The sequence below is a fragment of the Hirundo rustica genome, chromosome 8 (genome assembly GCF_015227805.2).
Source record: "Hirundo rustica isolate bHirRus1 chromosome 8, bHirRus1.pri.v3, whole genome shotgun sequence".
NCBI classification, from domain to species: Eukaryota; Metazoa; Chordata; class Aves; order Passeriformes; family Hirundinidae; genus Hirundo; species Hirundo rustica.
The window spans coordinates 23,461,220-23,477,904 of record NC_053457.1 but is presented as its reverse complement, the minus strand read 5'-3'; the positions used below and the strand labels follow the sequence as shown (position 1 = coordinate 23,477,904).

Genomic DNA, 16,685 nt, shown 5'->3' with positions numbered 1-16,685 from the left:
ACCTGAATAAAAACTGTTCAGAAGCAAAATCAGTGGCTGCTGCCATTCTCCCCCTCGGGGACATGAGTTTTCTGGGGAGCCCAAGTAAACTGTTCAATTAAAATGCTGACCCAGCTCATCCACCACCCAAACATCTTTCTCTATGTGAGGAAACGCAACAGTAAAGTAAATTTTTCTGGTTTTTATTATTATGTTCCAAGAAAATTAAAAGACATAATGCAGCTTTTCCCCCACGATGTTACCAGCTACTAAGCTTGAGTTAAGAACTAATTAGACCTTTACATAGCTATTAGATCTATATCTATAAATCTGAATACAGTATTATTATTTGGCAACATAGCACTGTTTTGCTTTTTTTAATAACAGATGGGTGGGGAATCTGAACTGGGCTGTTATCTAATTTTAAACACAGGCTGTCCACCTGCTTGGCATATCATATTCTCCATTCCTCCACTCCACCCCTTAACAAAATAATACCTTGATTTTACATCCTATTCCACTACCCTCAACGACTGGTTTAAAATTACCACAATCTTACTTGCTGCCTAGAATTGCTGAGATCAGCCATTTTCAAAGACAAACTTCCCTCAAATTCCTAAACAGGGAAAAAGGTCCTTTTTACAGGAAAAATTCCAAGTGGCCACAAAACAGGATCATGTTTCAGAACGCATGTCCAGCAAAGACAGACTAGTTTTCTTTTCCATTTCAAATGCCACCCTCCTCTGCTTCTTCTTCCCACAAAGCTGTGGTGGTAGATAAATCCAGGATTTAATTCAACAGGACTAGCAAGAAGGTTTGTTTCCAGGCACATAAAAAGTCTGAAACACAAACTGGTGGTCTGAGAAGGTCAAGAGACGCAAAAACTTCTCAAAAGCTACTTCAGTACATGCATATGCTGGTTAAAACAAAAACAGAACCACCATGAAGGCATACTTAAAAGGTGCTGGTATGTTAACTGTTCATTAACCAGAAGTTATTATTAACTTTTAAAAAGCCAATCTATTCCCAAGCATGTAAAGCTGTTGCTCTCCACTGCTTATATTAAGACTACTTACATTTACTATCACCACTTTTCACCTTGAAGGCCTTCAGAGTGCGTCAGCATCCATGCCTGTCAAAAACACTCCACAACTGAGCAGCAGCTAAGCGCAAAAGCTCTAGAATATGGGTTTACACTTAAAGGACATGCTCCCTTTATGACTCCTTCCCATCCAAAGGAAACTTTTTTCCTACCATTCATAATGTCAAAACAAGCTTTGAAAACATTAACAGATTTTAAATCGGTGCTGGATGTTTGCCTGAATTTGAGAAAAACCTAGAAAACAGGTCTCACGTTTGAATTACTCCCCTCATTCTGGTGTGGTACACGATGCTCTCTGTGAGGCAGAAGGAATGTGAACACACAGAAACCTACCTCTCCCGAGGAACCATCCAGCAGTGTGTGTGACCAACATGTTTATTCCATGATCTCAGTGTGACCTGTGAATCTGCTCTAAAAAGAAGCCTTTAACATTCTGTCTCCTTCTCACAAAATCTGCTTTTGTCTTCCAAGAACTTCTATGATGCAGCCAGGCACTGCCATGTATAAAAGTCTGTGCCACACTGAGAGCACAAAGACAGCTAAACCATCCCATTAAAATGGCAGGGGGCTATTGCTATACTGTTTGTATGTGATTTAAGCCCCTCTTTCAAGATGTCTGTGGGAGAAACATGGTGACCGTGCCACCAGCTCCAGAGTGCAGCTGCACTCCACGCTGCTGCTCAATTTAGATCCTGCTTGCCAAGGAGCCTGTATGCCTTTGCACACATGCATCTTCCTCTACATTCCCACCCACACAAACGCAAAACTGGGTTTGACCTTCCCCACTTTCCTCTGTCCATGCATTCACCTCTAGTCTGAACAAATTCCTGCCTGTGCTGCTGACGGCTACAATCTGATCCAGGCACTCCAAGGCTCCAATATACTCATGTCTGTTTCTCAGCCTGCTACGGTCCCTGGAGCTGCCCCCTGGCCCCCTATTCTGAATTGTTTCTTGAACTGTTTGAACATTTTGGAAAATAAGTCTGCTGTAAAAGGTCTGCAATACATTAAAATCCTGCCATTAGTATTGACACAGCCAGCTGCTGGAGTCTAAGCACAGTGTATCTTGAAGATGCTTACTATAGAGTCCTGTTCAGTTTATGACCACATCCTCCATACTTCACTGGCTAATTTGAAAAGTAAAAGCGCGTTTCTAGACTAAAGGATGAAGCGTCAGCTATTCCTGTCCTCGGATCCAGGTTAAGTGACAGTCTTTGGATGTGTAACACATTTCCACATATAAGCTACTTTGGGAAGTGAAACTGTAGGCACAACAGAGGGAGTAAGTAGAAGGCACAGCTGCATAAAAACCAGAAGATACCATGAGGTGTGGTAAGAAAGTATCTCCAGTCTCAAATGTAAGGGTGCAATGTTCAGAGCACCACATTTCCAAATTCCAGGAGCAGAGATGCCCTCCTAGCCTAGGCTTGGGGCAGTAGAACAGCACAACATCAAGGTTCAACCTTTTGTGTTCCTCCTAAGAAAGAAGACACCATCAGACAGAACAAGCTTAGGTTTTCCTTTAAAATTCAGCATTTATTACTTTCTTATGCTTTCAACTTTCCATTTTTCCATTATATCTTAATCAAGTTTTGCTGACCACCTGCTTTGACCTGCCTGTACCATCTAAGGGGACTCAGCAGGTACAGTCACTCAACCATTTGCTGAAAACGTTGATATTTTTAAATCTCACATTTTGGGAAAGAGGAGGTGAGAGGGGTTGCAATGGGCAATGTGTATTCCTCACAGCACAGCATTCAGCTACTGCAAACCCACTTTACCCAAGACTCTCTCTACACAAGGACTCCAAACAGCTCTGAAAAGAATAAGCACCCTGGCCCTCCTCCTTGAAAAGATATCTTTTAAAAGACATACCAGATTTAAACTTGTCCTTGCAAAGAACTAAACCAACAAGATGAAAGACACTGAATTAATTCCTTGTTTGAGTGTGTAAAGCTCTAGTGTTGTGTGTATGGCATTTCTCCCTCAAGCTGGTTTCCTCACTCCTGTATAATGTCATCTTGAGTACCCAAATCAGTGAGAAGAGCAAACACAGTGGCAAGGTGACCCATTACTCCTGAGAAGGCACCCACTGTTACAACCCTATTTCCTTGTCATATCATATCAGCTCTGGATTGTGCTGCAGTGAAATGCAACGGCAATGCACAACAAGGGCTGAATACAAAACCCCACGGGACACAAGCCAGACCTGTAGTATGGTATGAGAGCCATGCAGATTAGGAAGGGAAGCCATACAAAATGGAAGGACTTACACCAGAGTTCATAGTAGTAGTTGCAACACTGGGATTGTCCACAACAGTGGCCCGTTTCACATATGTAACTTTGATTGTTGACACCCATGCAGGTTTCCTTGTCCTAAAATTAAACAGACACACTTTTAAGATGCTTTTGTCAGTATCTTTTGTAAATGTTTCACTCAATGATCTGCAAGCATTTGAAAAGTACAAGTTATGGTCTTTGGAAACTCTAAAAAACATAAGGAGGTTAGAAGACATCTAAGGATGACCGAAAAACACAAAGGAATATTCAGAAGAAAATCCCCGTATCTCCAAACCCATGAGTTACACTGTTTTAGCATCTAGTCAGCACTGCTGTCTCACCATCCCTCTCTTCTTCCACTAAAATTACTGCATTTTGGAAGCCAGGCAGTCTCTTAAAAGAAGAGATCACATTTGTTCCACATTGTACACAGTATCACTGTATTACTGGGGCTGAATGCTGAGTGGAGGAAAAGCATTCATAAAGGGAACATTAAAATTTGAGAAAAGACTGCTTGGATTCATTTAGATCTAAATGATAATTACATTATGTTCCTGCAAGATTCCTATCTAAAATGATTCCTTCATAATTAGCCATGTACTTTATGTAAGATCAGCATTCCTGCAAAACTTCTTCCCGGAATAGTAAAGCAGTCCAGAAGCAGAGCCAAATCAGCTGTAGTGTATCACCCAGCAGGTCCTCAAGACACCTAACATGGAAAAGGTCTCTAGTGTGAGGTCTCAGTTCCCCACATGGTGCACCACTTCCCAGAAGTCCGTGTTTTCCTGCTAGTCTGAAAACATCACTGAGAAAAAGTACAAAACACAAGAAAACAGAAGCACTTTACAGGCTGTGGTTTGTACATCCTCTAATAGGTTTTGGAGCAACCTGGGAGTTCAAAGAACAGCATGGAGTTTAAGAAACAAACAAGTCTTAATTAAAACCACTGTAACAAAGTTTTTATTTTCACTTTCTTTCGCTTGAAATTTATTATAAGGAAATGAAAGTGTGGGTATGCTTATACTGAAAGCTGTGTTGAAAAAAATAAATTTGGAAGTACCAACTTGCAAATAAAACACCAACCCACTAAAGCCCAACAAAATCCCACCAGCAGGCGATAGGGATGTACATTTATGGATCCCAGCACTGGCTGAACTGCACTGTTCTTCTCTTTTATGTGACTGCACTATGGCCACACTTCTCACAAACCTCTATGAAGCCACCACACATGCAAAATACCAAGTGCATTTCCACCTCATTGAACAACCTCAATGAACAAATGAAGTGAGACAGCAGCTGCAATGCAGAAGAATCCTGCACTAAGTCTTCAGTGTATTTGGGGACCCAGAGGAACACCAGCACTTCTCCACCACACAGCACCTTAGCTGGAGCCGCACCTCCCCAACACAGGTCTCTCACCTGAGGACACAAATTACAGCAGCAACATAACTTCTAAATGTAGAACAACCTCCTGCCATCTGAAGCTCAACAGGAAAGACCCCCACGGTGCTTCTTTCCTCCTAAGAAGTCACACCAACTTTTGAAAGGGTTTTGATCATGTGAGGGCACAATTCAGCAAACACAACTCAGCATATGATGTACTGCTTGCCCTCCTTCCATAGATATAATGATTTCCACAAAAGGCTCTAAAAAGAACCTTTAAAACTCACCCACAGAGGCAACAAACCGGAGGGTTACCTGCCTCTATTTTTCAGGAAGAGACAAACATTTTGCTGGACAGACCAGTCCAACCACTACAAGCAGCTAAAGCAAACATTTGGTTCTTGTCTTGAGATGTTGGCATGCCAACAGTAGAAACTCATTTTCTTATACAGTAAGGAGGAGTTTCCATCTCAAACTGGTGGGAACTATCAGGAGACATTGCTGAGCTGGCACAGCATTTTCTGCTTCAAGTACGTTATTCACTCCAAAAATTGTAATTCTAGCCAGCAAAAGAACTAGAAATAGGACACATCTATTCTCTTATCTGTTCTTATTAGTTTATTTACATTTCTCCTCATTTTTGTTGGCCTTGCAGAGCTAATGTAACTGATGAACAGCATAGATTTTGGCTCTCATATGAAGAGAATTGAGAAATTAGGATGCCATTGCAAAATTGCAATCCTGTTGATAATGCACAAGTCAGAGAATGACTGGCTGAGGTTTGTGGTTGTGACACATGAAGATCAATGCGACCTGTTGAACCAGCAAATGAATCACATGGAGCTGGTGAAAAACCAGAGTCTCACAGTGCCATTTCATGATCTCCTCTCCATCACCACACTTGATCCATCCTTGACCACTTCTGGTTTACTCCCCAAAAATTTCATCCATTCAGTGTTGCCTGCTTCAAAGAGCAGCAATAAGGAACAAAACAGTGTCTTGGGGCAGCAGCAACTCCTAGTATCTTCAACTATATTTTTTCCACTTAAAACCTTGCAGCAGTCCTGATTTCAGAGGCTTTCATCACACCATCCTTTTATTTGAATTTACTGACTTGCCAACCTCATTGTATCTGAAATGACTTTTCCACACATGCTTATGTGCAGAGGGCTGGTCCTTGTTAACCCAGTTGGCCAACAGGCGTGTCTCAACAGAGGATTCTGAGAAGCCAGGATGGTGTTCTGCAGGTGTCCTGGATGGTGTCCTGGAGATCAACTCTCAGGCAACATCCTGCTTCCCATCTAGAGCAGAGTTTAAATCTTACTGTCCAGAGCCTCTTTACACACTGACCTGCTAATGCACACATGCTTGTAAATTCAAATAGTCCTACAGCTGGCCTTCAGCTCCCCCAGTTCAGAACAGCCAGGGGTTCTGAAGTCCTTGCAGTGCTGACCACCAGCCATGTTCCTCAAAGTCCAAGCAGTTCATTTTGGAGCCTTTCTGCAACCCTCTGCCAGCCCAGCCACCAACAGGCTTTTGGGAACACAGAGCTGTCAGCCTTGGGGACCTTATGTCAGACTCAGAACTGTCGCCCATGTTTCCAAACAGTTTCACAGAATCAAGGAATAATTCGGTTTGGAAAGGATCCCAGCAGGTCATATGGTCCCACAACTGCTCGGACCATGGCTACCTCTTAACACTGGGTTACATAGCCTGCACAGGGAAAGAGATAAAAGGTAAAGGCAACAGATCTTCACAAACAGAAGCCTACTAGGGAAAGATTCTGGCAAAAGGAGAGCATTGTTTTGGGATACATTACAGGTGACTCCTTTGGAACAAGTGTTTCAGTCTCCTTTCCTCTTTCAAGTCAAGACTCATTTTTGTGAAAAGCTGAGCCACTGTACAGTTTGCTCTTTTTTTGCAAGTCAAGGCAGAGGTTATGTAGAGCCACCCTGGCCATGACAGAGACCGTGACATTCTTTGTTAGGAAACTTCTACCTAATTCCAAGCTCTTTGATCTGACTTCACTTTCTATTTAAATCTCAGGCTGCACTTTTCATACCAGCAGCATTTTATCATTTCTGCTTCCTTCTCCCATGCATTCTTTGTCACAGGCTGCCAAACTAACTACTTAAGATACATCAGCAATACAGTTATCTAGAGTTTAAATGTCTCCTGGAAACAATATCCCAAGTGCTTGTGCTGAAAGCATACTATTTCCTTTTTCACACTAAGAGCCATAGACAAGGCACAGGGCTGAAAGAGTAATTTTATAGATAAGGAAAAAATATATGGTGGAAAAAACTCTCATAGAAGCAAAGTTGGAGCACCCATATTTTATTGACATGCCTTTGTTTCTTATTTCCATTGCAAGCAGCACTTGTAATGGTCATTTTTAGTCATTCTTACCATCATGGAGTTTTTACTGAACTGTTACAGAGGGGTTTGGGGGTGTTTCTAAGGTAGCCTTAAGAAAACAAGGAAGGGGGAGGGTTTCTTTCCAAAAGCACTTTCTTCCCCAATAGCCAGTGGCTATTACACTCCAGAGTGGGCTTCCCTGCTGAAGTAGACTCATTTTCCTGTTGTCCAGGCAAGCAAGCCCATCCCTCCCCACCAGCCTTTGTTCAGCTAACTGTAGATGCCTCCGGGCAGGATTATTACATGGGTCTACTCTCAAAGAGCATTCAACTCCATTAGAGCAGAATAGTCTTGTTCCAGGACTAAGAAGCCAGAACATGCCATCCATTATCTCCCACGTACAAAGCCCAGCTGGTTTCGGGAGACCCACTTTGTCTTGCACATCAGCATGTACCCTAGGCTGCATGTGCATCACCGCCTCTGTGGTACCATCTTAAGAGCTGGTCTGAGAAACTGCAATCACTCAGCCCCTGACACACAAAAAGCCAGGAGCTTTTGGGAGAACACTGCAGACATGTAGAGTGTGTTCCCTCCCAGTCCATTCCAACAGAAACCATTTGTGATGTGTGGTACAGGCTCTTTGTCGTGAAACTGGCTGGGCTGGGAAGACCCTACCTGGTGCATTTTGTGAGTCGCTTTGTATTAAGATGCGGCACTTTGGAGTAGTTTTCACATGTCATAAACTTTAAAAAGTAACAGTGAGTAAGATTATTTTTGCTTATTTTCTTGTTGATATTTGGCATTTGTGATAAACCCACAACCATACTGGCTACTCCACAACTCTGCCAGTAGTCCACTTTTGCTGTCAAGTGCTTTTATAAATAATCCTTAAAATATCCAGCAGTGCTAGATATGAGAGAACTGAAGGCAGTGCTGTATGTTGTCACGTCTGAAGCCACAGCAAACAGTAATGTCAGTGCCAAGGAAAAAAGCCAATTATTCTCTTCACCTTTCAGTTTAGTATTAGACCTTTACTGGAGGTTTATGTGACAAATTAAAGGTCAAAATCTGGGGCATAATCAAGACAAAAGGCATTCATGAAGATCTGTAAGTTGACTGAGCTGCTCCTCACAGCAAGGTAGGATGGAACAGACCTCCTTACCCTACATTTGTAAAGGTTTTCAGTAGTAAATGGTTGGGTTTAATAGCTGTAAATCTGTTAGGATTAATTGCGCCTGAAGCCCGTGTTGGAAATGAAGGGAAATAACTGATTGACAGCGGAGTTCCATCACAATAAAAGGATCAAGGCACTTCTCTCTTTTCTACTCTCACAAGTCAGTTAACCTGGGCACATGCTGTGGCTAAGTCAGAAGGGAGAAAGATGAAGATGAGCAAATTCCAGGCTAGTGTGGCACTTTTCCAAGCTGAAAATTAATATGTGCAACTGCAGCAACAAACACCACAGCCCACACTCAGAAGTGCATAGTTGGCAGCCAACCACCTACAAAAGTTGACTCCTCAGTTGGCATTAATCAGGTAACCAAAACCAGCAGTGGCAAGTATCACGAAATCTAATAACCATTTTAGCTTTTTGCTCTGTCTCCTCTTTCCACAGAAATCCAGACTCCATTACCCTAAATTATGAGCACCTTTATATGGCCTCTATGTGTCATTCAAACTGCCAGAGTATCCATTCATCCTAATCTTGGTAATATCTTGGGAAACACTTGGAAATGTGACTTGCATTTACTTACAGGAGTTTATAGGCATTCCTGTCTCCTAGGATAGCCATTTTTTTAACCTGTGCTAATTCCCTAGTATCTCCAAACTTCACTACAGCACTTGTCAAGGCACTACACAGCAAATTACTATTTTAACAGGAAGAGATGGAGAATAACAATAGGATGACAGGGGTGAGTAAAGGCCTGAATTAGAGGCATATAGACAGAAGGACTCAGAGAAAAGCCCAGCAACAGGATGAAGGGAGACTGCCAAAATGGCATCTGCTGAAGGGCAAGATACAACTGGTTTTAACAGGACTTGGGCTCAATCTGTGACCACTCCAGACCTTCTGGTTTCACAGCTCTCATAGGGACTTTGGTAATAAGCATCTATTTAATAATAAATCAAAATCCTCACCTAGTTATTTCACTAATCTCATTAATTGCAGGCAGCAGTCCCTTGCTCTCAGTACCCAGCCGCACCCATAACAAGCAGGATGGATTTAAGCAAGTGACACTATCTTCAGAAAAATGCATAGAAGTATTTTAAGTAACTTGCAATCAGTATTTGAACCATATATATTCTTTAAGCATTCTGAGTAACAGAATTGAAGTGGTTCTCAGTATATTAAATATGTCAGAAACAACTATTTGATATCCACTATTTATTAGTTCCCACTTGGCTGTTACTCAATCTCACATATCAGACTATCACTAGTGTTGGTTAGCGAAGTGCATCAGCAACAGCTCATGAGAATGCAAACACAGAGCTACCAAGCTGAAAATGATCTCTGTCAGATAAGGCACTCAAGTGGTAGCAAGTTAAAACTGCCACTGAAAATACTAGGCTGGAATGCCCAATCTTGCCACAGGGTTTACTACAATTCCTGGTTAGCCAGCGGCCCCCCAGTTCCTATCAAAGTTAATGTTAAATAAAAACTCACTAGATCCTTTCAGAGAAGGACAGCAGGTGGGATCACAGCAAGGACAGGCAGAACTGCTGGGGAACCCTGGATCACCAGGGCAGCTCAGGACTCACAGACACCAGGGTGGCTGAGCCTGCACCAAGCCTCCAGACCTCCCCTGTCTTCACAAACATTACACCTGTTAAGTCCTTTGGAACATAAAAGCAAAACCCCACCATCTGAGCAAGTGTCATGTCTTTGGTGGGTTCAATTTAACAAAATATCTAAGACTGCCGAAGATGCAAGTGGCTCTGACTGCTGGGAGTTACTGGAACCTCATGTGCCAGGCCCTGCCAGCACAACAGGGGAGAGATTCCTGTAAGCCTGCCTTATGACAGACAGCTGAGGCCAGGAAATAAATCAAGTCAGGACACTTCTTCACAAGTCACCCACCACAAATTTTGTTTTGCTGAATGTGGGGAAAAAAAAAAAAAGTGTAATAAGTGCAAATATCCAAACACATAAAAGTATAATAAGTGGGGGAGGAATGATGCCTCTGAGCTGTCTCAGGCACAATAATGATCTCTAAATTGGGAATTCTAATCCACAACATTTATTGCTTCACTAATGCCAGCATCAGGAGAATTATATTTAGATCACCATGATTAATCAGCCACAGCAGACCCATCCTCACCCCCAGCAGATGCAGAACCTCCAAGGTTTTATTAACCTTTATCTGAGGAACAAATTGGTTTGTTGCATCCATTTATCCTGGAGAAATACTCCAACTATCTTTAAAGGGACACTGCCCTTTCACAAATCATGGACACTTTGATATATTTCAGTAAGAGCTGGTTTCACTTTTGCTTATTGCAAGTTTCAATTTCAGATTCTGAAAACTACACATTAGTGTTTCAAGCACAATATGTTTACCTCCTCACCCCTTGCTAGAAGCTTCCCAGCTGTAGTCCTCAGCCCTCTCACATTAAAGATACACACTTCTAGACTTCTAGGAAATTACAGCTTTAAGGAGGCCATCTTGCATTTTGTTGGTTTAAACCACTTAACAGAAGACCATGCTGAAAACCTCAAGTAGTTAAAATTAAAACTGAAAACGTTTGGAATTTCACATCTTAAAAAAAAAAAAAAAAATCTTTTTTAATTTATGCAGTGAACTAGGTAAATGTGTTTGAGCTTCCACCTCCAACTTTAGGAGGAAATTCTCACTTAAAACTAAAAGCAAAGATCCTCTACGATCACGTTTCCTTGGATGGGAGCTTTAAACACCCACGTTGCACTGATGTCAGATAGTGCTGACCTAGCTTTTTAGGCATTTAAATATCATCCCCACTGCAACAATAAAAAAACCCAGAATCGACCAGACACCTCATTTTTACCAGGTGTTTGGCCAGAGCAAGGGGTGCTGGTGCTGGTCCTGGGGAGCCAAAGCTCTCACTCTGATCCTTCCATCCTCATCACACAGCTTATGGGAGGGCACCCCACTCAGCACCTCTCCCCTGAACTTGCAACCCAGGAACAGCATCCTTTGTGTTGAGTGAGAACAACAATGGGCATCCCAGACAGCCAAGTGTTTACAGTCTGAATGTACAAAGTAAAAACCAAGAAACAACGGAGGTGATGAGATGTTCCTGAATTCTTCCCACACTTTCAGTTAAACAGCACTGTTCAGTAACAGCCCTTGGAAAAAGAAATTTCTGAACAGTACTTGCATGCAGGACACAATCACAAATACTTAATTTTTTTTAAGACTAAAACTGATTAAAACTAAGAAAAGTTCAAGCAGCTCTTTCCCACTATATCCTTCATCAGTGGATAAAAATAGTCAAGAACTTTGCTCTTGTGTTCTTGAGGCAACACCTTTTTTTCCTGCTTCCTGTAAATGACTCTATTGATGCTGAAAAGTTACCGGCAGAGAAAAAAGTGCCATCCATCCACTGAGACAACCAGATGTTCACTGTTCCAGCAAATGAAGCCAAATTACACGTAACTTCTACTTTTACACCTTATGCAGCACCCCAACCGCACCGAACATGTCTCTAAAACAAAGTGAATTACTTAAAAGCACGAACTTTAAAGAAAAACACACCCATGAGTCTCAAGCAATCTCAGCATTTGAGGCAGCTACAACTCACTACAGTCTGAGTCACCTAAAGCCATTCATTCAGCCTTTGTGCCTGAATTTCCCCCTCTGGTTCAGCTCCGAGTTTTTAAGGCAAGTCTCCCTGCCCTGAGTGCTAACAAGTGAACTATTATTTATAGTTATTGCACCAATCACAGAAGGTCATTGTGCTAGAGGTAGTTTCTTATGTAAAACTGCTTTTGGACTGGGGGTGTGTGGGGGTGGGGAGAGAGCTGCGTTTCACCAAAACTGAACTGATAAGGAAAAAGAGACAGCACTGTTTACTCAGCAGCGCGTTGAAGTCTTTTAGCGCGGCTAAACAACTGAAAGTAAGTAGTTGGTCCAATCTCGACTTCTTAATTCTAAATTAGAAATTGCAAGTAGCACTCTGATATCATTCAATATATATTTATTGTGGATTACAGATCACAGCAGTGCTGGAAAGGGTTTACAGTTAGATTCCCCTACAGACGTGCCTCCCAAACCAAAAAAAGGGTTTGCTCTCCCCAGCTTAGGAACACATAGTTGGCACCTCCTCCAGCAGAGAGCAGCTGGGCAGTTGCTACCATTTCTCATTCCACTCGATACTACCAGCTATTAAATTATCCCAAGTTTCACGTTCAAGCTCAAACTCTCTCAAAACAATTAAAAAAATCACCAAGCTGTGGGTCACAGCATGTTGCCATTTTTTCCATTTGGTGACTTTTGTTAGAGATGAGACACACACACACACACACATATATATAAATACTCTTTCTGGGTATTTTCTGTGGGTTTTTTACTGGTTTTCTTTTTCTTTTTTTTTTTTTTCCCTTTTTTAAAAATCCACAGTTTTACATACAAAATAATGCCTGTACAAGAAAACAGTGCAAAGTTTGGCATGTTTTTAAGAAATGCAAACGCAATTCCATTTTAAGGACTGTGGAAAGCACCCTCAAACCCAACCAAACAAAAGCTGCACAGGAGCACGACACAAAGAGCCTCCCTGCTGCAAAGCCTCCAACAACAACAAGGAAGTTTCTATCCCTGGCTCACAGTTTTGCTCCTTCCTTGCTAATAAAAAGCGTCTCTCGCACAACTGCGCTCTCCGATCACACGCCACGGGTGGGGAAGTGCTGATTGTACAGTTCTGTTTTGGGAAAGTCAGAAATCATATCCTTAGAGATGGGGGAAATCAAAATAAAAATAACCAGTCACATCCTCCACCTGAGCAAGCAGCTCCCACCGCAGTTCAGCCGGTTGGTTACCTGTCTGAGACCCAGGAGGAAAGGCATTCTGCAGGCTCATCCTCCACGCCAGCACATGGGAAGGCAGGAATTTAAAGCCCCACAGCAACCATTTCTTCATCTGCTGTGGGCAGCCCGCTCCTCCGAGCCTATTTAAACCAGGGCTTCCTCAGCTGGGAATGCTAAATAAACAGGGTCCTGGGACACTGCACGCACTCGCTGGCTCCCCCTCCTCCTCCTCCCACTCCCTGTGACATATCTCAGACGCAGCCCAGCCAGGGTGTTTGAAAGAGGGAAATGACATCAGGTCGGGCAGCTCTGAAAAAAAAAAAACAAAAACCACCCCACAAAACAAAAAACCCCCTCACCTCAAACCAAAAAACTAAAACCAAAACCAACCCCCCAGCACAAACACACAAAAACCCCCAACACAAAAAAAAAAAAAAAACCAAAAAACCACCACCCAAAAAACTGCCCCCAGGGGAAAAAAAAAAAAAAAAAAAAAAAAAAAAAAAAAAAAAAAAAAAAAAAAAAAAAAGAGGCAGTCCCGAACCTTTAGATTGCTGAGCTGCTGGGTGACACCAGGCAGGTCGCTCCCAATGGGACCTGTCAGGGAGCCCTGGTGGAACAGACGTGCAAAAGTGCTCTCCTCCCTGCTAAGGGGATGCTGCAACGGAGGGCAATCTATTAAAAATGTCATGAGCCAACAGCGTGGCGATGATTAAATCTCGCTAAACAAAAATAGACAGTTCATCTGTTTCTGAGGAGAAAGCTGAACTTGATGCTGCCTGCTGGAGAGCACTAGAAGTCCTAGAGTCCTAGAGTCTAGGAGTCCTAGAAGCCACCACCACGGTTTCCCGAGTACCTCCAGACCCTGGGGAGCTGGGTAGCCTTCACAGATCCAAAGCACTTCCATGCCACCTTCTGCCACCACAGTTCCACTTTTTCTGACTCACAGCACTGTTCAACTCTCAGCTCCTCCAGATAACAGCTGTCCCTCGAAAGAAACACCAACAACTTCCCTGATTTTAGAAGGATCAGGACTGGACCCCTCCAGCATCAGACAGGTGATGGGAAGAGTTTCAAATCCACCTTTCCCCCAAGGAAAATCTGACTGGCCCTGTCAAAAAGTTTCTCATTCTACTTGAGCTCATTTCACATTTTCATGCCAGGGGACAATTAAGCCTTATAAACAAATTTATCACCCGGTGCCCAGGATGGCATGTCTTGTTTGTCCTCCCCCAAGCAAGGAGTACAGCAAGTTCCACAGCGGTGTAGAAGATGACACTGCAGAAGGTAATCTAAATTTAACTCCCTTTTCTACCTCCACTTTGAAAGTTCAGCAACCTCCTTTTTTTGTGCTTCTCTTTAATCAGCAGCTGTCCTCGTCTGTCCGGGGGAGGGGGGGACATGGACTGGGACACCATCGCCACTCCCATATTCCCCAGCAGCAGCTCCGTGGATATTTGACAGAGGACAAACTCCCCTGGCTTTTGGCCTCTTTGGCTTTGGAGCCCAACACATTAAAATACATGACAAGGAAAGGAATATACTTTTTTCCACAGTGAGTTCACTGAATGCCTTTTTTAGTAGCAGTTTTAATAGTAATTTCAGTACTGCAGAAGAGGGAGAGAAATCACATAAAATTCTTGCAAGTGCTAATTTGAAACAGGAGGGAAAAAAAGAAACAAAAATAAAAACAAACAAACAAACAAACGAAGAAAAGCAGGACAGACACCCCTTGCCACCCAACAGCTAGACAGCTTTCAGCAGTGTCAGAAAAAGACACCCATTTTGCACATGCCAGAATCACTCAGTGACCACCACTGCTGCCTCTAGCCCAGAGTGGTTTCCAAAATGAGAACCCCACTCCGTGTGTCCTCTCCACAACTGGGCTGTGAGACTACACACAAGCATTACTTATTTTTACACTAACTTAAAGGCACCATCTAAAACTGCTGTTTAAGGGTAAGCACATCCCCGATTTCCCTAAGAGAAAACAAGCAACAAAGCAATTTCCTGGAGGATACAAAACATCAGCATTAGCTAGCATCAGCCAGGCAATGGGATTTTCCAGCTTTTGTGCTATTGGATCAAACAGACCCTCAACCTTTGCTTTTCCAATTCTATGGACAAACACCAGTGATATAAAAGGGCAGATTTCTGTTTTAGTAATCTGTTCTGTGGCCTCGCACTGGCCTTTGAAACATCCGATTCTGGCTGTTGCTATCCAGAGCTCTGGACTAGGCAGATCCCAGGGCTGAGCCAATGCAGCAGTTTCTAAATCCCTACTGTCAGAAGGGATCTAACTTTAATCACCTGTCTCTCCTCCAGCACACACTCAAAAGGCAAAGCGTCATTCTCGATCTAAGACAGGTTGTGAAGGACTATCAAAAGCAGTAACTTGGCGGAAAAGCAAAAGCATCCTAATTTATGTGTGAATTTAGCAATCTTGGAAAGACTGACACAAAAAAGGTGGTTTGCAAGTAGGCATTACCACATTTGACTGCAGCAGGAGCAGCCACCCTCTCTTGCAGTCCCTGAGTGACAGCGGCCAGTAACATGCTCCACAACTCTGCTATAGGCAACTATGGAAAAAACCCTGTAGAGGAACAGAAAGGAAAAAAAAAAAAAACTAGACAAGACAGCTCATACCCTTGTAAAACCCAGATCAACGCCCTTAGAACCTCTGCAAAACACCTAGGCTCTCCTAATTGTTGCAATTGCTTTGTATGTATCAACTGGTATCCTTCTGCCCCCCCCTTCTTTTTTTAAGTTCCTAAGTTCTCGCCCCAAAGCTCTGCCTGGTGGCAGTAAGTTTTGTAGACAGTGGTCGTGAACAAATAGTTTCTTTCATCAGAAATGAATTCACCACCTTCTAATTTGACTTTCATATTATTAGCAAGTGGGAACAGAAGTCCTCATCCATCTTCTCACCCATTCATTACTCTGTACCTGTTAGCCATCTTCTTATAAAAGATATCAATCTTCCCTATCCTGTTAAAGTCAAGTCTTTTCCCAAAGCCTTCAGCTGTTGATCGCCCATTTCCAAAACCCTTCTAATTTTTTACTGCTCTCTGCTTGGGGGAAACCAGAGCTGAAATAATAATTATTTTAATGAAAGCAAGAGCAGCTCTAAGGCAGGCTCAGCATGGGTTCACTTCCTCTATACAAACCTGGAATTTAAGATCTGCAAAGGCTACACGAGAGTGCGTCTATCCAAGATAAAATGAACAAAACAAACACAAGTTTTGTGTGTTTGTTCACATAGTTCCTCAGCAGATGACTCTCTTGAGGGCTCTGAAAAGTCAGTAGTAATGCCAAGACAGATTATGGGATCTACATTACTTTCAAAATTTGCCCATTTAGGTAGCCACCAACCATCCCTTTTTGGCATGTCAGCGTGGATCCCACCACAGAATAATGGTGAGCAGGTTTCTAGTTAAAAAGAGGGAGCAGAGGCCTCTAGGCATTACCAGTCTGTAATACTGTTCCAGAACATGCCATCTGCCCCAAACATGATGTCAAGCAAAGGACGCTGCTCAGTACCTTCACACTGTGCCTCACGATTTCAAATATAACATGCAAGTG

General features: G+C 42.7%; 1 protein-coding gene across 6 annotated transcripts in view; it reads right to left on the bottom strand.

Moving 5' to 3' along the window:
• The window catches only part of WBP1L (WW domain binding protein 1 like), a 58,352-nt gene that overhangs the window by 11,278 nt on the left and 30,389 nt on the right, over positions 1–16,685 (bottom strand). For 2 of the 6 annotated variants that reach the window (XM_040071875.1, XM_040071877.2), the window contains exon 2: positions 3,355–3,457. The exons of 1 other annotated variant lie outside the window; for it this stretch is intronic. In XM_040071875.1, coding sequence (XP_039927809.1) covers positions 3,355–3,457 — 103 coding nt within the window. Of the gene's footprint in view, positions 1–3,354; positions 3,458–13,115; positions 13,452–13,647; positions 14,224–16,685 lie in introns of those variants that run through there. 3 more of the 6 variants (XM_058421637.1, XM_040071873.1, XM_040071876.2) reach the window with 3 other exon arrangements.